The sequence below is a fragment of the Gorilla gorilla genome, chromosome 4 (assembly GCF_029281585.2).
Source record: "Gorilla gorilla gorilla isolate KB3781 chromosome 4, NHGRI_mGorGor1-v2.1_pri, whole genome shotgun sequence".
In the NCBI taxonomy this organism is placed as follows: Eukaryota; Metazoa; Chordata; class Mammalia; order Primates; family Hominidae; genus Gorilla; species Gorilla gorilla.
The window spans coordinates 135,160,057-135,178,721 of NC_073228.2; the positions used below are offsets into that span (position 1 = coordinate 135,160,057).

Genomic DNA, 18,665 nt, shown 5'->3' on the forward strand with positions numbered 1-18,665 from the left:
GGCCTGATGATGGCTCACTGTAATGTAACTCCTGGCCTCAGCCTCCAGAGTACCTGGAACTATAGGTACACGCCACCACACCAGGGTAATTTTTTTTTTTTTTTTTGTAGAGACAGGGTCTCGCTATGTTGCCCACTCTGTTCTATTTTGAAGGTACAACCAACAAGCTTTCTTGACAGACTGAAAGTGAAAATGAGAGTATGAGAGGAGTTATGGATGATATAAAGTTTTTGGCCTGAGTAACTAGAAATCCTCGCCATCAACCTAGAATGGGGAAGACCATACGTTACTTACAGGTTTGAGAGCTTACTTCAGTGGCATTACACTATCCTTTTGAACTTACGATAAAGTTTTGTAGGCATTTTGGTGGACTGCTGGCTGCTAGATAGGGCACTCATGTTTCTGATTTCTGAGATATGTAAAATACACACCCAAAGGAATCACAGAAGTCTAGTACATGTGTAATTTTCACGCATTTCAAACCAGGTGGTTTAACCAGCCTTAAACCAGTTAATGACTGATTGAACGATTCTGACTTTTACATGAAAAAGCAGTGGTCAGAGGATGGGCTCTCAACCGCTACTGAGAGACCCCTCATCCCACAACCGCTCAGCACCCACCCACCGACCCTCGCCTGTGCGCGTCCACCGCCCCACAACGTGCGCAGACGTCGCTCCTCCGCACGGATGTCCGGGGCCCGGGCCGGGGTGGGAAGGGGCTCCCCCACGCTCCTGCCCAGGTTTGGTCGCCATCTTTCGGAGCGTCCTTTCCCGCGAGTGCTGCAGTCCCGGATCTCAGGCGTCCGTTAGCTACAGAGGCCAATTCCTAACCCGCGCGGCTCGAATCCCGGGGGTCCCATCGCCTGCCGGCCGATTCGCCCATGCCGGAGGTACGGCGGGGGCGGGGCCCGGCGGGGGGCGGGGCCGGCACTGCGGTCGCTGCAGCTGCGCAGCGGCTCCCGCCCCTCCAGCCGCTCTAGGGGCGCGCGCCGCCTCTCGCTCCGCCCAACCCGCGCGCGAGCCTGGGCGGGGAGGGGGAGCCAGGAAGCTGCGAGCGCGCTGGGGAGCGCAGCTGCAGGCGTTGGGGCGGCAGGAGCCGCGGAGCCGGCGCTGAGAGGGGCTGCGGCCGGAGCGGGCGGCCGAGACAAAGGCGACGGTGAGTGCAATGCCAGCCCCAGTCGCGCGTCGGCCGCCACGCCTCGCCCTCTCGGTCCCTTGGGCGGGGTCCCGAAGCCCCGAACCCTCGTCCCTGAGGGCTCTGGGGTGAGCGCGGCCCGGCCTTGCCAGCCGCGCGCTGCGGGCTGTGGGCTGAGCCTGTGTCTTCCATTTCAGGTTTGGGCGAGGTCCTCATGCCCTAGGACCCTGCCTTTGGTTTTTCTTCTATTTCCTCTGAGGAATGGTTACACGCTCAGTTCAGAATTCACGGCAGGCGGACGGCTGAGGCAGCCAACTGACCGCCTGATGTAAAATGGAAAGGCAGACCTCCCCTCCCCCCAACTTTTCAGGTCTGGAAGTCGGGAGGGTGGTGCGAGGGGCGGGCGGGGAGGGCCCGGGGTCTCTAGGTGAGGGTTTCGGGGAGCAAAGACACCTGGCTCCGGAGCCCCGACTCTTCGCCTGAGGCGCCCGACGCGTTCAGTCCGCGGGTCCTGCCGCGGTTCGCCCCGGGCCCCGGGCTTGAAAGCCCTTGGCTACCTCGTCGCGGGAGCTGAGCTACTCTTACAGGTTGTTTTACCCAGTGCTTGCAGCTTTAAGTTGCGATTTTAGGCAACGGGTGTGGTAGGTAGCGGCTCCTTGATGCCGCATTAACAGCTGAAAAAGCGCCCCGATCCGCTGACTTCACTATGTGTAAGAAACAACATTGGGGATTCCTCTTTAGCTTGCGATTATTTTAAATGATAAGCTTTTTTAGGGGAATTTTGGGGGGTGATGTACAGTTTACAAAATTTAAATGTTTCGTTGAAGGGCCTGGCTTATAGTACGTGCTCAGTAAAGTATTTGTTGAATGAATGAATCTTGAAATATCAGACAAAGCTTATCTCACATCTAGTAAAATTTAGGCACATACTCCTTGATTATGATTAAGGAAAGAATGTCGGCAAACAATATGTATTTTTGATATACGTTTTTTAGTTTTTGTCCCACATAACATACTGTTGATGAACAGTCCGTTCTTACTCTCAATATTATGAACATAGAAAATATATATGAAATTTGAATTTTCTCTTTTGGTTTGAGAGAAGTTGGTATACATTTTCTGTTTCTTAAAAACAGGCCTTATTTCTAATCTTTAAAAATAATGGAGAAGATAAAGAGGGAGTGGGATTGTATTTTGAAACCCAGCTTTCTGTTTCGTTATGAATAAAGGAGTTTATGTGTTTTTGAGAAGGGACTGTGGTATGGTCTTGCTGCTTTTTGAGCAAGGGAGAACTCTAAATTTAGGGGAGAAAAAGCTAATGTTGCACTAATATAATAAAATGTCACCATTTACTCAACAGATATTCATTAAGCACCTGTTTATGGGCTGAGACCTGTGTTGCATACTGTTTCTCGGCACAAGCAAAATCCGCAATTATCCTTTTCTTAAACTTGAATGCAAAGTTATTTCCTTATTATTGATGTCGCAAGTGGTGACTGTCTTAAACCCCTAGTGGCTATTTCAGTTGGGAAAGATGGCAGGTGAACTGCAGGAAGTGTAAATTCATAACAGCCTTTAAAGGTTAATAAGTAACTTTGTACAGCTAAAATTATTGGGTTAAGGTTTTATATTGTCAGTTTAATAGAATCTGTCTACATTTTAAAATGAAGGGAGGAAGACATTTAATAAGCTAGTGTTTTTATTATCTCCCTGGTCCCTATTAGGAGACTTTGGTACAGTGTATTTATTGAAGGGTAATGTACTTCTGGTCCAGTTTTCTGTAAATAATCTTTGTAATAACATTTTCTATTTTTAAAAATCCCCAAAGATAAACAGTGGATTCCTTTTCTATAAGAAATGTTTTAAAATAAAGCTTCATTTCAGGAATTTTATTTTGTCCTTGTGTTCACCACTTACAAATAAATGCATATAAACTTGATAGTGCTAAAAAGGGAAGGATTATTAGTAATAATTTGTGGTTCCATATGTGGACTTATCTTTTAGTATTGCAACTGTGATAAAACTACTAATTTAAAAGGATGAGATTTGTAGTTTTGCATTTATTCTGAACATAAGGTTGCGTTGCCTATTTTAATCTATTTATATATGTTTAAAAAGCAGTAATATTTTATTTATTTCAGGAATCCAGACTAATGTGATCCAAAGTCTGTCTTGATTATTGTGAAATAATGTAGATATTAATTTTTTTATAGTTAGCTTTTGTATTTAAGTGGGCTGTTTTGACTGTTAATGCTTTAATAATACATTGTTAAAGATAATGTTTACATTCAAATAGAAGTTTCAGATTTTGGACTTACCAGCTATTAGCTTTTTTTTTCTTTTTTTTTTTTTTTGTGAGACAAAGTCTCGCGCTGTCACCCAGGCTAGAGTGCAGCGGTGTGATCTCGGCTGACTGCAACCTCCGCCTTTGGGGCTTGAGCTGTTCTCATGCCTCAGCCTCCCATGTAGCTGGGATTACAGACATGCACCACTATGCCCTATTTTTTTGTATTTTCGAAAAGAGACGGGGTTTCTCTGTGTTGGCCAGGCTGGTCTCGAACTCCTGGTCTCAAGTGATCTGCCCGCCTCGGCCTCCCAAAGTGTGCTGTTAGCTTTTTATTGTTGTTTCTAGAAAAAATAAGGAAAGTAATTCTTCAAATTTTAGTGATAGAGAATTGTGATACTTTTTCTTTAAATGTGTATCTCTCGGAAGAAGAGTTACCTGACAATGTACCACTGATAGTCTAGTGTTGATGACAAACCTACTTGTAAATGGTAATAGTGATGATAAAGAACAAGTAAATAAGGTGTGATGTATTAAGTAAAAGTGTTTGGCTTTTTTTTTTTTTTTTCAGATAAGCACATCATCAGAATTCTTGACAATCAGCAGCTGCGTTAAAATATATTTTTCCAAGAAATCAGAACTCATAATTTTTTTTTTTTTTTTTGAAACGGAGTCTTGGTCTGTTGCCAGGCTGGAGTGCAGTGGCGCGATCTCGGCTCACTGCAACCTCCACCTCCCTGGTTCAAGCAATTCTCCTGCCTCAGCCTCCCAGGTAGCTGGGACTACAGGTGTGTGCCACCACACCCGGCTAATTTTTGTATTTTTAGTAGAGACAGGGTTTCACCATGTTGGCCGTCCATGATGGTCTCGGTCTCTTGACCTCGTGATCTGCCCTCCTTGGCCTCCCAAAGTGCTGGGATTACAGGCGTGAGCCACCACGCCCGGCCATAATTTTTTTTTTGTACCTTAAAAATACTAGTGTTTTCAAAGTATTGTTCCTTCCTTGGAGTAGTTCATTATGTTTTGAGGCTAAATAAATTTCAGAATTATCTTGCGTTATAATTGCTGGAATATTTGAAATGTTGGTGTTTTCTTCATCAGGGTATGTGTGTCTGTTGGGGAGAGGGTAGTTCATTTTTTTGTAAGACCTTTTAGAATGATTTAGAAAGCATTTCTTTTTCCTCAGATGTGATTAATAAAGTGATTAATAATGATACTAACATGGCATATTGCAGCTGTGCTCATATTTGCCTGTGTAGATCATGAGAGTTTTAATTTAAAAAAGTTTATTTAAATACTTCATAACTAATTTCTCACATTATTTTCTGGGATAGGTTGGTGTTACGTTTTAAAGTCCCAGTTGTCTTTTTTAAAATTATGAAAGGGTTTATTTAGGTTCCTCATCTGCTTTAAAATGAGTCTGGGATAGTTTGTTAAGGTTTTATAAGATTTTTGTCAAAATTAAAAATGCGTGTTGGTTTTGATCTGCTGTATTGTTCTTATTCTCAATTTTCATGAAAAATATTTTAACATTTTATTGAATATTTAATGTTAGTAATGTTTTAGTCAGTCTCAGAGGGGGACATCATAGTTTTCCTGTGTCTTCTTGAGAGGAACTTGAGAGAAGTACATGTACATGCTTATTCTTTTTTTTTTTTTTTTTTTTTTTGAGACGGAGTCTTGCTCTGTCCCCCAGGCTGGAGTGCAATGGCGCAATCTCGGCTCACTGCAACCTCTGTCTCCTGGGTTCAAGTGATTCTCCTGCCTCAGCCTCCCGAGTAGCTGGGATTACAGGTGTCTGCCACCATGCCTGACTAATTTCCATATTTTTGGTAAAGACAGGGTTTCTCCATGGTCATCAGGCTGATCTCAAACTCTTGACCTCAGGTGATCCACCTACCTTGGCCTTCCAAAGTGCTAGGATTACAGGCGTGAGCCACCGTGCCCGGTCACACTTATTCTTAATATTTACTTGCTAGTTAGGTGAGGGCATTTTTTTCTGATTTTTTTCATACTACCTGGAAAAACTTGGAATTTCACTTTTCTTTTTTTTTTCTGAGACAGAGTTTCACTCTTGTTGCCCAGGGTGGAGTGAAATAGTACAATCTCGGCTCACTGCAACCTCCACCTCCCCGGTTCAAACGATTCTCCTGCCTCAGCCTCCCGAGTAGCTGGGATTACAGGCATGTGCCACCATGCTCGGCTAATTTTGTATTTTTAGTAGAAACGGGGTTTCTCCATGTTGGTGAGGCTGGTCTCGAACTCCCGACTTCAGGTGATCTGCCTGCCTTAGCCTCCCAAAGTGCTGAGATTAGAAGCATGAGCCACCACACCCGGATTGCTTTTTTTTTTTTTTTTTTTTTTTTTTGAGACAGAGTCTGTCGCCAGGCTGGAGTGCAGTGGTGCCATCTCGGCTTACTGCAACCTCTGTCTCCTGGGTTCAAGCAGCTGTCCTCCCTCAGCCTCTCGAGTAGCAGGGACTACAGGCGTGTGCCACCATGCCTGGCTAATTTTTGTATTTTTAGTAGAGCCGGGGTTTCACCTTGTTGGCCAGGATGGTGTCGATCGCTTGACCTCGTGATCCGCCCACCTTGGCCTTCCAAAGTGCTGGTATTACAAGCGTGAGCCACCGTGCCAGGCTAGGAATTTAGCTTTTAAATTATTAGTTTTATGCATCCTGCTACCTTGGTTCAAAGCTTAAGTATACTTGAATCTTTCTATAATACTAACAAATAATGAGTAGTGCAGGATTTAGCTGAGACTGCTTTGGGCCCTCATCCAAAGGGAGTTCCTGAATTGAAATGCCAAGAAGACTTGGTAATAAGTTGTCTTAATCCTGACACTGTAAAATACCTGTTAATGTATTTTAGTCAAATAGATTATGGTAAAACATACTCCCTCTTTTTCCTAGAAAGTATTAGGTTAAGTTCATATTAAATCTAGGTACCTTTGAAATAACTAAATTGTGAGCCCTGATATATCTGTTTTCTTACTTACCCACTTAGAAACTCATGCTGTGATTTAATATTTAATCTGTATGATCGAATTTTTTTATCTTGTACTAAAACATAAAATTATCGGCCGGGCGTGGTGGCTCACTCCTGTAATCCCAGCACTTTGGGCGGCTGAGGTGGGCAGATCACCTAAGGTCAGGAGTTTGAGACCAGCCTGGCCTATGAAACCTTGTCTTTACTAAAAATACAAAAATTAGCCAAGCATGGTGGCACATGCCTGTATTCCCAGCTACTTGGGAGGCTGAGGCAGGAGAATCATGTGAACCCGGGAGACAGAGGCTGCAGTGAGCCGAGATCGCGCCACTGCACTCCTGCCTGGGCAACAGAGCGAGACTCCATCTCAAAAAAAAACAAAACAGGCAGGGTGCCCTGGCTCACGCCTGTAATCCTAGCACTTTGGGAGGCCGAGGTGGGTGGATCATCTGAGTTCGGGAATTTGAGACCAACCTGGCCAACGTGGTGAAACCCCATCTCTACTAAAAATACAAGAGTTAGCCGGGCGCGGTGGCTCAGGCCTGTAATCCCAGCCACTCGGGAGTCTGAGGCAGGAGAATTGCTTGAACCCAGGAGGCAGAGGTTGCAGTGAGCTGGGATGGCACCACTGCACTCCAGCCTGGGCGATGGAGCAAGAGTATCTCAAAAAAAAAAAAAAAAACAACTGGCCAGGCGTGGTGGCTCATGCCTGTAATCCCAGCACTTTGGGAGGCTGAGGCGGGCAGATCATGAGGTCAGGAGATCGAGACCATCCTGGCTAACACGGTGAAACCCCATCTCTACTAAAAAATACAAAAAATTATCCGGGCGTGGTGGCAGGCACCTGTAGTCCCAGATACTAGGGAGGCTGAGGCAGGAGAATGGCATGAACTCGGGAGGCAGAGCTTGCAGTGAGCTGAGATCATGCCATTGCACTCCAGCCTGGGCGAAAGAGTGAGACTCCGTCTCAAAGAAAAAAATAAAAATAAAAAAATAAAAACAACAACATAAAATTATTTTTGTTTCATTTGACTTAATAAAACTTTCACTTTTTGTTTAGTAAAGCAAAAATGAATTTTGAGTACATTCAACATTGAGTATGTTTTATACCGTATATATAGAGGGAATTTATGGGTATTTGTGGAACTGAAAGGTTTAATGGGTGGAACTTGGTAAGGTTTAAGCAAAATACAACTTTCACTGTGCCTTCAAAACTCTCCCTGTAGACTAAGTCTTTCTCTGCTTCTAGATGAACTTTTAGCGTGATCAGATAGCTTTTTAAGTCACTTTTAGGTAACAAAAAGTCTTCTGGTCACTTGTCAATGATAGTTTTATTTTAGTCATTAGAAGGTACAGTATAGTAGTGTTCAAACTCTTGTAGATTTCAGAACTTTTCTTTGGCTCAAAACTGCTTTGAACCTAGAAGCTTGTTTTGGAGGAAGAGTCGTACTTAGTTGGCTTCTCTTTTTACTTTGCCAGGTCTTCTTCAGTATGGTATTCCTACCACTTCAGGATGCAGTTTAGGATTACAGAGAAAGGATATAGGGGGGAAGGTGGGGGAAGGTATAGTTTTATTGTGGCTCATCTGATTGTGATCTGGCATTTTTGTCTTCTGAGTTGGCCAGGTTGTGCAAAGCTGACTCTTTCTTCAGGAGTGCTGGAAGTGGTTGAGGATTCTATGTCTAGGAAGCTCCAGCTATAATTCCTGTGATACAGTTCTCCAGCTCCAATTTAGCCTGCCAGTTTCCTTTATCTTGCAAGTTCACTTTGCCCAGGGTGAGATTTTTCTTTAGTCTTTAAGGTAGTTCTATAACATTTTAACCAGAACTGCCCATGCTTTATTGAGGATATTTCATAGACACAATTTCATTAATTCCACTGGGGTCTCAGCATCCTGTCTTTCCAACTCCTTCCATAAAATGCAGTAGACCCTCCGAATCATCAGATTTCACATCTGAGGATTTAGCCAGCCAAGGATAAAAAGTATTTAAAAAGAAAAAACAGAACAAAAAGGGTAAAAAGCTACAGTATAACAATTATACATGGCATTTATATTTTATTAGGTATGCATAGTCTAGAGATGATTTAAAGTATACAGGTGGATGTGCCTAGGTTATGTGCAAATACTGTGCCATTTTATGTATGTAAGGGACTTCAGCATCCGGGGATTTGGGCCAGGGTGGGGCAGGGTTCCTGGAACCAATCACCCTTGGATACCGAGGGATGGCTGTAAACGTTTCTTCAGCAGTACTTCTGTATGTCTGCGATCTGTAATCCATTGCTGCTATCACCTCTTTGCTGTCCCAAGACCACCTCCTTCCATGTCCTCACTGGAGTATTTACCCTGCCTTAAATTTGTGGTCCACTATTATAATTTTTCCTTTTGCATACACATTCAACTCCCTTGCGGCATTCTTCTGTTGTAATTCACCTGGCCAAACCCTTACCCCCACACCCTTTGTGTCCAGTTCTCCATCTGTTCCAGCATACATCTGGGAAGTTGAGCATGCTTTGAGGAAAACACACCCAAGCTGACCCGGCTCTCCCTTTAAATTCATGACCACTGACCTAAGGAGGGCCCTTTGTGCTGCTGGTTGTTTTTGTTTTGTTTTGTTTTGTTTTCGTTTTTTGAGATGGAGTCTCACTGTGTCACTCAGGCTAGAGTGCAATGGCGCGATCTTGGCTCACTGCAACTTCTGCCTCCCAGGTTCAAGTGATTCTCCTGCCTCAGCCTCCCGAGTAGCTGGAATTACAGGCGCCCATCACCATGCCCAGCTGATTTTTGTATTTTTTTTTAGTAGAGACAGGGTTTCACCACGTTGGACAGGCTGGTCTCGAACTCTCACTCCTGACCTCAAGTGATCCACCTGCCTTAGCCTCCCAAAATACTGAGATTACAAGCGTGAGCCACTGCACCTGGCCTAATCCTTCTGTAATCCTAGTACGTTTCCTGATTTAATCACCACAGATTACTTTTAACACCTCTCGTCAAACCTCTAGCATCCCTTTTTTCCTCTTCATTTTCAGCTCATGACCTTGTTTCCTGTATGTTAAAAATGAAAGCAATCAGAAGAAAACTTTTATACGTCTCCTTGTATCTTTACCCATACTTTGCCTTTTCTACTATTCTGTCATCATGGTCTCCACTCGTGCTCCTTTCTCCTCTTAAGGACATTGCATTGCTTCAGTATTCATCTCATTCTCCTGCATTCTAATGAGCTGCATCATTTCCCCATTTCTACTGGATTATCCCTATCAGCATATAGATGTATTGAAATATCTCCCATCTTTAAAAAACACCTTTCCAAATGCCACATCTTCCTTTAGTTACTCCTCTCCAGAAAGGTAAATATTTGTTGTCATCAGCGCTCCCTGTCTTGTTTGGATCCACTACAATCTGCTTTTTTTCCCTTTCATTCTACCATAACAGCTCTTTTTGAGATTATTGAGTGACTTTGTTGGTGGTAAATTCCCTAGTTCTCAAGCCTAATCTCAGTGGATGTAGAAGCAATAGCAGCATTTGATGTGGTTGATAACATCATGTTTGAAATCTTCCCTTTGTTTCTGGCATATTACTGCCTGTTTTCAGTTTCTTTTGTTGGTTCCTTTTCATTGCCCCAACTTCTAAAAAATGAGGCAGTGTTTCAGGGACATATGTTTAGACCTCTTCTATATTTATATTTAGTTTTAGTCACCTGTGATCTCATTCTGTCTAGCTAGAATTATATACATATATATATATTTTACATTTTTTTATCATTTTTTTTTTTTTTTTGAGACAGAGTCTTGCTCTGTTGCCCAGGCTGGAGCGCGTGATCTTGGCTCACTGCAACCTCCGCCTCCTGGGTTCAAGTGATTCTCCTGTCTCAGCCTCCCGAGTACCTGGGACTACAGGCGCCCATCACCACGCCCGGCTTATTTTTGTATTTTTAGTAGAGATTGGGTTTCACCGTGATGGCCAGGCTGGTGTCAAACTCTTGACTTCAAGTGATCTGCCCAGCTTGGCCTCCCAAAGTGCTGGGATTATAGGTGTGAGCCACTGCGCCCAGCCTTACTTTTTTTTTTTTAATTAAAAAACTTTTTCTTGGCCAGGCGCGGTGGCTCATGCCTGTAATCCCAGCACTTTGGGAGGCTGAGGCAGGCAGATCACGAGGTCAGGAGATCAAGACCATCCTGGCTAACATGGTGAAACCCCATGTCTACTAAAAATACAAAAAAAAATTAGCCAGGCGTGGCGGCGGGTGCTTGTAGTCCCAGCTACTAGGGAGGCTGAGGCAGGAGAATGGTGTGAACCCAGGAGGCAGAGCTTGCAGTGAGCCGAGATCGCACCACTGCACTCCAGCCTGGCGACAGAGACTCTGTCTCAAAAAAAAAAAAAAAAAAAAAATTTTTTTTTTCTTGAGGCAGGGCCTTGCTCATCCTCCAGGCTGGAGTACAGTGGCGTGATCTTAGCTCACTGCGGCCTTGACCTCCCGGGCCCAGGTGATCCTCCTGCCTTAGCCTTCCAAGTAGCTGGGACCACAGGTATGTGCCACCACATCCGGCTAGTTTTTTGTATTTTTATAGAGATGGGTTTTCATCATGTTGCCCAGGCTGGTCTTGGGCTCGAGTGATCTGCCTGCCTGGGCCCCCCAAAGTGCTGGGACTACAGGCGTGAGCTACTGCGCCCAGCCTAGAATTATATATTTCATACTAAAAATGTTATCTTTAGTCTGGATCTCTTTCCTACCTCCAGACTTCTGTATCCATTTGCGTACTCAGCATTTTTAAGTAGATTTCTAATAGGCATCCCAGATTTAACGTCACAACTGAACTCCTTGTCCTCCCTCTTCTCCATCACCCCTCCACCCCAGTAATTGTCCCCATTCCAGTCTTCCTCACCCTATTAAATGTCAACTCCATCTTTCAGTTTCTTTGGCCAAAAACCTAGTAGACATTCTTGACTTCTTTCTCATACTCCCACATGTGATTCAAATAATTAGCATGAAAACATGTCCCTTATCTATCTTAAAAACTGCCATAAGAATAAATGTAACCACAATTTGCTCTCTTCATCTGCTGCCACCTCTGTAAGCAACCATCGTCTCTTGCATGTATTATTTTAGTAGTCTCTACCTGCTGCTTCTGCTGTTTTCTGTTCTCAAACCAGCAACAAGGGCGATCTTTTGAAAATGAAAGTCTGATTATTTTACTCCTGTGTTCAAACCCTTAGTGGCTTTCCATATCATTTATAAAAACCAGAATACTTAATGCCTAAGTATTCAAGAAGTCTTGACCCTTCATCGTCTGTACGTCCTGCTTGTCTGATTTCATGTCTTACCAGTTTCTCCTTGGCTTCTTCCACTCTGGCCACATATAGACCTCCCTGAGGTCTTGAACTTGCCAAGCATAGTGTTGCTTTAATGCTCGTAGGAATAGAGCTTTGTTTTATTCACTGCAGAATCCCCAGTATTCAGAACAGTGGAGAGCACATAATGGGGACTCAACATTTCCTGAATGAATGACTGTTAATCTTGTCACTCATGTCTTTGGTTACAGCTTATATGAATGTTTCTATAACTAAAAGTATTTGAATTTCATCTAAAACCATGTAGTCCTGTAAGAATTAAGTAGAAACAAATTTAGATGCAAGAGTATGAAGTAAGTTTCTAATCAATTTTTGTGTATGTAAAGTGAAAATATACAGTAAAATGGCAAGGGACAGAGGAGGTAGGAAAGGAAAGAAGAGATAAACCGATGGAATAAAGAAAAGGAAAACCTGATTTGGTAGTAGGGTGACAGCACCTTAAAAAAACCTATTTTGGGCTTGCCCTATTTTTTTTTAAAGTGATGTTTCTTCAATTCTGAGTGTTGGTGATTTACGTGGACTTAGACCCTTCAATTTGAACTATATTGTAATCTTTTTTTTTTTTTTGAGACTGAGTCTCGCTCTTTAGCCCAGGCTAGAGTGCGGTGGTGTGATCTCGGCTCACTGCAAACTCCGTCTCCCGGATTCAAGCAATTCTTGTGCCTCAGCCTCCCAAGTAGCTGGGATTACAGGAGTCCACCACCAGGCCAGGCTAATTTTGTTTTTAGTAGGGACGAGGTTTCACCATATTGGCCAGGCTGGTCTCAAAACTCCTGACCTCAAGTGATCCACCCACCTGGGCCTCCCAAAGTGCTGGGATTACAGGTGTGAGCCACTGCGCCTGGCCTTATAACTTTCTTTTTATCAGGGATGTAGGCTCAAATGAGATTGGGTGCCAAAACTTCATTATTTTTCTTTTCTTTTTTTTTTTTTCTTGCTAGTTTTTGCTAAACTTCTTTTGTTAAAGAAAGGCAGTTACTGTTACTGAGATAGCTCGATGGTATCCTGTGCATTTTTTTTTGAAAGCTCAAATAGAAGTCTCACAGTTTTAGGGAGGGATTTTTTTTTTTTTTTTTTTTGAGACGGAGTCTTGCTTTGTCGCCCAGGCTGGAGTGCAGTGGCGCGATCTCGGCTCACTGCAAGCTCCACCTCCCGGGTTCACGCCATTCTCCTGCCTCAGCCTCCCGAGTAGCTGGGACTACAGGCGCCCACTACCACGCCCGGCTAATTTTTTGTATTTTTAGTAGAGACGGGGTTTCACCGTGTTAGCCAGGATGGTCTCGATCTCCTGACCTCGTGATCCGCCTGCCTCGGCCTCCCAAAGTGCTGGGATTACAGGCGTGAGCCACCGCGCCCGGCAAAGGGAGGGATTTTTTTTAGTCTACAAAAATTTATTAGTATGCCTGTCCTCTTAGTACTGTACTGCCTAGTTACTCTCCTTTCAAAAAAAAAAAAGCGTATATTTATTATATTTCCATGGTAAACTAACAGCTACAATAATGTACACAACTCTATTGAGTAGTATTTATTAAATGCATATACATATTTGTGTTCCTAAAAATGCTTGTACATACTAAAACTGCAATTTTACTGATAGTTGGGAAATGAAAGTGCAGAAGAAATTAATGACTTGTGAAGTTCTGGTATTTCATTATGTCAAGACAAGATTTTTTTTTTCTTTCCTGAGCTGTAGATCTCATTTCCTGTTGGTTGATTAAAAAAAAAATCTTGGCCAGGTGTGATAGGCTAAGTCTGTAGTCCCAGCACTTTGGGAGGCTGAGGTGAGTGGATTGCTTGAGCTCAGGAGTTCGAGACCAGTCTGGGCAACGAGGCAAAACCCCGTCTACAAAAAAAAAAAAAAAAAATAGAAAAATTAGCCAGGCCTGTACACCCATAGTCCCTGCTACTCAGGAGGCTGAGGTGGGCGGACTGCTTGAGCCTAGAAGGTTGAGACTGCAGTGAGCCGAGATCTCACCACTGCAGTCTACCCTGGGTGACAGAATGAGACCCTGTTTCAAAAAAAAAAAAAAATCTTTTAGATAAGTTGTTAAAATAGGTGGCTTAGAAGTTGGTGAATTAAAGAGATAATGTTTGTGTGCAAGTATAAATTATTCTCTATAAACCAGTGTAAACATTTTCCCATTTTTGTATAATATATAATAATTTATGTCTTTATTGACTTGTATTGTGGGACTTTTATGTCGCCACAGTGTGTGTGTGGGTGTGTATATATATCTTTACAGTTTTTGTAATATGCAGATACAATTTAGACTGTCATATAAACATGACCATTATAATTTTTTTTTTTTTTTTTTTTGAGATGGAGACTTGCTCTGTCACCCAGGCTGGAATGTAGTGGTGCAATTTTGGTTCACTGCAACCTCTGCCTCCTGGCTTCAAGCAATTCTCCTGCTTCAGCCTCCCTAATAGCTGGGATTACAGGCGTGCACCATCATGCCCAGCTAATTTTTTTATTTTTTTTGTATTTTTAGTAGAGGTGGGGTTTCATCATGTTGGCCAGGCTGGTCTTGAACTCCTGACCTCAGATGATCCGCCCACCTCGGCCTCCCAAACTGCCTGGATTACAGGCGTGAGCCACCGCACTTGGAGACCATTATAATTTTTAAAAAGCCTGTTTACATACCAAATAAAATCATCATGTTGGATGACACACTAGAAATGTTTCTTTACAATTTTGAAATAATCTATTTTATAGACTAGGTAGTTTTCATTAGAATTTGACATTGACCTAGTTGAATTCATATGTTAGCATTTCACACATAACCGTCTTGGATTAATGAGATTCTTATCTCTGAGCTGGTGTGTAGTCCTACCACTCAATTTATTTCAGCTGTATTCACAGTTTGATGCCTGCCATCCTACTTTAACTTCATAATGTTCTGTATAGATTATTAAGTAATCAAAGTGGTCATATTGAGAAAACTGAATACAATTAATAGGTGTGACCCCAGTCTCATAAGGGGTCATTAAAATAATGCATGACATTATGCCTTCATTTATTCCATTCAGTACATTTGTCAAACTACTATGTGAAGTTGTTTCTCAACCCATTCAGAATAAGATATAAACTGTACTCACCCAGAAAATACAAACTCAACAGTCTGTACATAATTTGGCCCTAACAGCCTATTATCTCACCTTTGCTCACTACACTCTGGCCAAGTTAGTCTGTTCAGTTTCTCAAACATGCCATTCTTGGCCTTGGCTTAGAGCTTTTACACTGGTTGTTTCCTTTGTTTGAAATGGTGTTTTCCCAGATGTTTTTTAGCCTGGCCCTTTACCTTTCCAATCTCAGCGTAAATATCACCTCCTGCTTCCTCACCACTCAGTTAAAAATAGCTCCTCCCCATCACTGTTTTAATTTCTTCATGCCATTTGTGAGTCCTTGAAATTATGTGTTTTTTAAAATTAATTTTTATGACAGTAGGGACTTCCTTTGTCTTATTCCTTGCTGTCTACAATGCCCGAAACAATACTGGCACCAAAAGGTGTTCAGTAAAAAAAAGTGTTGAGAGGATAAAGCCAGGTACCAATTTCATCTATTCCCCCCACTTTTTTTTTTGAAATGGAGTCTTGCTCTGTCTCCTGGGCTGGAGTTCAGTGGCACGATCCCGACTCACTGCAGCCTTTGCTTCCCGGGTCCTATCAATTCTTGTGCCTCAGCCACCCAAGTAGCTGGGATTCCAGGCGTGTGCCACCAGGCTAGCCAATTTTTTATTTTTAGTAGAGATGGGGTTTCTCCTTGTTGGCTAGGCTAGTTGAGAATGTGATCCGCATTTGGGAGATCCCGCCTGGGCCTCCCAAAGTGCTGGGATTACAGATGTGTGCCACTGCGCCCGGCCTATTCTTTCTTGTGAGTGATTTTAGTGTATTAATAATTTAAAATGTCAAAAGCATATTTCTCCTAACCTAGAAAAGAAACTGGATTATTCCAATAAAAGCCTGTTTTAGAAAAGGATGAGAAAATTTAGGAACCATTGTGATGATCCTTAGATCAGAGTAGTTAAGTGGAGCCAGTGTTGTGCTGGAACTGGTTAGCTGATTGTGCCTCTCTCTCCAGCTCCATGTTCAGTGACATCATGTTAGTAGCTTGAAACTGGCCATGGTGGGACATTTACAGCATGGCAGACTGCAGAAGCTACAAATCAGGGGCCCTTTTCTCAAAGAGGTGGTCAAATATTTATCAGCAGACCACTGGGAGTGGGTCCATATGAAATTGTTGTTTTTATAGACAAAAAAATGCTTGAATATTGGCAGTTCCTTTCCTTTCCTCTCCCCTCCCCTCCCCTCTCCCCTCTCCCCTCCCCTCCCCCCTCTCCCCTCCCCTCCCCTCTCCCCTCTCCCCTCCCCTCTCCCCTCCCCTCTCCCCTCCCCTCTCCCCTCCACTCCCCTCTCCCCTCCCCTCTCCCCTCCCCTCCCCTCCCCTCCCCTCCCCTCCCCTCCCCTCCCCTCTCCTCCCCTCCCCTCTCCCCTTTCCCCTCCCCTCCCCTCCCCTCTCCCCTCCCCTTTCCTCTCCCCTCCCCTTTCCTCTCCCCTCCCCTCCCCTCCCCTCTCCCCTCCCCTCCACCCCCTTGCCTCCCCTCCCCTTCCCTCCCCTCCCCTCTCCCCTCCCCTCTCCCCTCCCCTCTCCTCTCCCTTCTTTTTTTTTTTTTTTTTTTTTAAAGACAGAGTCTCTCTTTGTTGCCCAGCCTGGAGTGCAGTGGCTTGGTCTTGGCTCACCTCCTGAGTAGGTGTGCACCACCACGCCCGACTAATTTTTGTATTTTTAGTAGAAACAGGGTTTCATCATGTTGGCCAGACTGGTCTTGAACTCCCAACCTCAAGTGATCCACATGCCTCGATCTCCCAAAGCTCTGGGATTACAGGCGTAAGCCACCACCCCTGGTGAATATTGGCAATTTCTTATGGTTTAGTCTAGTAGAATTACTAATTGTGGTTTAAAGAAATTTCTTTATGGCGGTCAGTGGAGTTATATCAGTGCTTTTACCTTCTTTTTCAAAGTTATGTTCTCTTTACATCTGATGATTACTTCTAGATTCATTTATTGCATAAAATGTGCTATTTATATGTTTGTATATTGTTTAACTGTGTATCTAATAGTTCATTCCAAAGCAGGCACAAAAGATCTTCAGATCCTCTGACAGAGTGTTCTTGGTTTTGCTGCTTATGCTAAATAAGCTTATTGAAAGGCGTTACTTTTCTGGTCAAGAAAGCAGAACTGATTCAGTGTGTTATATAGCATTTTCTCAGCCCTCCCCCCCCCTTTCAGAATAATTTACATAAATACTCCTGAGTTCAATTTTTTTAACTTTTTTTCTGCTTTTACTTATTACCCTTTAAGTGCTTGCTTACTTTCTCTGATAATTTACTTTCTTCTACTCTATGATTTCTTTTACAAATCAATGAAATGGTGTTGTCTTGTTTTCTCAAGTTTTTTCCTGTTACCTTTGCTGTGGTCACCTGGCCATTCCAGTCCATTTTCCACACTCTCCCTCTACCTTCTCCCCCAGTTCTTTAAAGAGACACAAAGTTACAGGCAGCATTTTCTGATTGGAGAATAATTATTGTTTAAAAATTGAACTCTGAGACTGGGCGCAGTGGTTGGCTCACGCTTGTAATCCCGGTACTTTGGGAGGCTGAGGTGGGCGATTGCTTTAGTACAGGAGTTCGAGATCAGCCCAGGCAACATGGTGAAACCCTATCTCTATAAAAAATACAAAAATTAGCTGGGCATGAGTGTGTTTATGACCCCAGCTCCTTAGGGGCTGAGGTGGGAGGTTGCTTGAGCCTGGGATGTCAAGGCTTCAGTGAGCTGAGCTCACACCACTGCACTCCAGCCTGGATGACAGAGCAAGACCCTGTCTCAAAGAAAAATTGAACTTAGTTGGCTCGGGAGTTTATTGGCATTTTTTGGGCAACAGTTGCTTTGTTAATTCTGAATAACTGGATTTGAACTGGTGCTACTGAATTAAAATATGGGGTCTACATTTCTTACCCTTCAACTGAAATTATTCTCTTTTATGCACACACACAAACTGTATTTAATGTAGAACATCAGAAAGTATATACAAGCTAAGGAAAAAGTTTTAATCCTACCACCCTAAAATATAATAACTAGTCAGTGGTCATGTTTTGATGAACATCCTTCCAGATACCTCAATATGAATATATGTTTTTTCACAAAATCTTACACAGACTCTAACATTTCACTTTAACGAATATTATAAAATTATTACTTTTTATTACTTCAGTTTGAAAGGGTCATATTGGAAAGTGAAAATTCTGTTTGACGAGGATACAGCTGTAAGTAAAGTTGTGATTAAAAACAATGGTGTTTATAGAGAGTAGAATGTGGTAAGTCAACTGGAGAAAAGAATTACTTTCAGCAGTAATTTTTTTCTTAAGAGCCCTCTTACCATTGCACAATAGCCTGATTGTTTTATACTAGCTGATGAAAACCATTCAGGATTCTATGTACAGCAGAATTATTTTAATAATAGCCGTAGGTTAAAATATGAGCCTGTAGATAAGTTTATATTTTTTAGTCTGTCCAAGTCCAACTGATCCTTTAATAGTAAAATAATTTTGGAAGAAAACTGTGTTTTATTGAAGGCCTTCATCTATCTGTAGTATGACAATTTTATTAGATATTGCTACCCTTTTTATGTGTCAGAATGAGGAGTGAAATAGTTCTTGGAAAAATTTTAGCATGTAAGAATTCTTATGTTAATGTTTCCTTTGATTTTTGTTTTATGAATGTGAAAAATCCTTGTGGAAGAATTGCTCATATATATTGTTATATTGCATTCTTTGGAAATCACCAGTTCCAAACTTGTCAAGTGGTTGTTTGGGTCGTTAAATAGCAATTGTAAAAGCAAATCAAAGATCCTTT

At 42.7% G+C, this 18,665-nt stretch overlaps 1 protein-coding gene across 7 annotated transcripts in view; it reads left to right on the forward strand.

Moving 5' to 3' along the window:
* The first annotated feature begins 494 nt into the window (after positions 1-494).
* CDC42SE2 (CDC42 small effector 2) overlaps positions 495-18,665 on the forward strand; it is a 124,085-nt gene continuing 105,914 nt past the window's right edge. For 2 of the 7 annotated variants that reach the window (XM_004042452.4, XM_055386554.2), the window contains exon 1: positions 1,003-1,155. Coding sequence is in view for 2 of the 7 variants with exons in the window: in XM_063706748.1 (XP_063562818.1) it covers positions 565-1,113 (549 nt within the window). In the remaining 5 variants the exon portion in view is untranslated. Of the gene's footprint in view, positions 1,156-18,665 lie in introns of all 7 variants that reach the window. The other 5 variants (XM_004042451.4, XM_055386552.2, XM_063706748.1 and 2 more) reach the window with 4 other exon arrangements.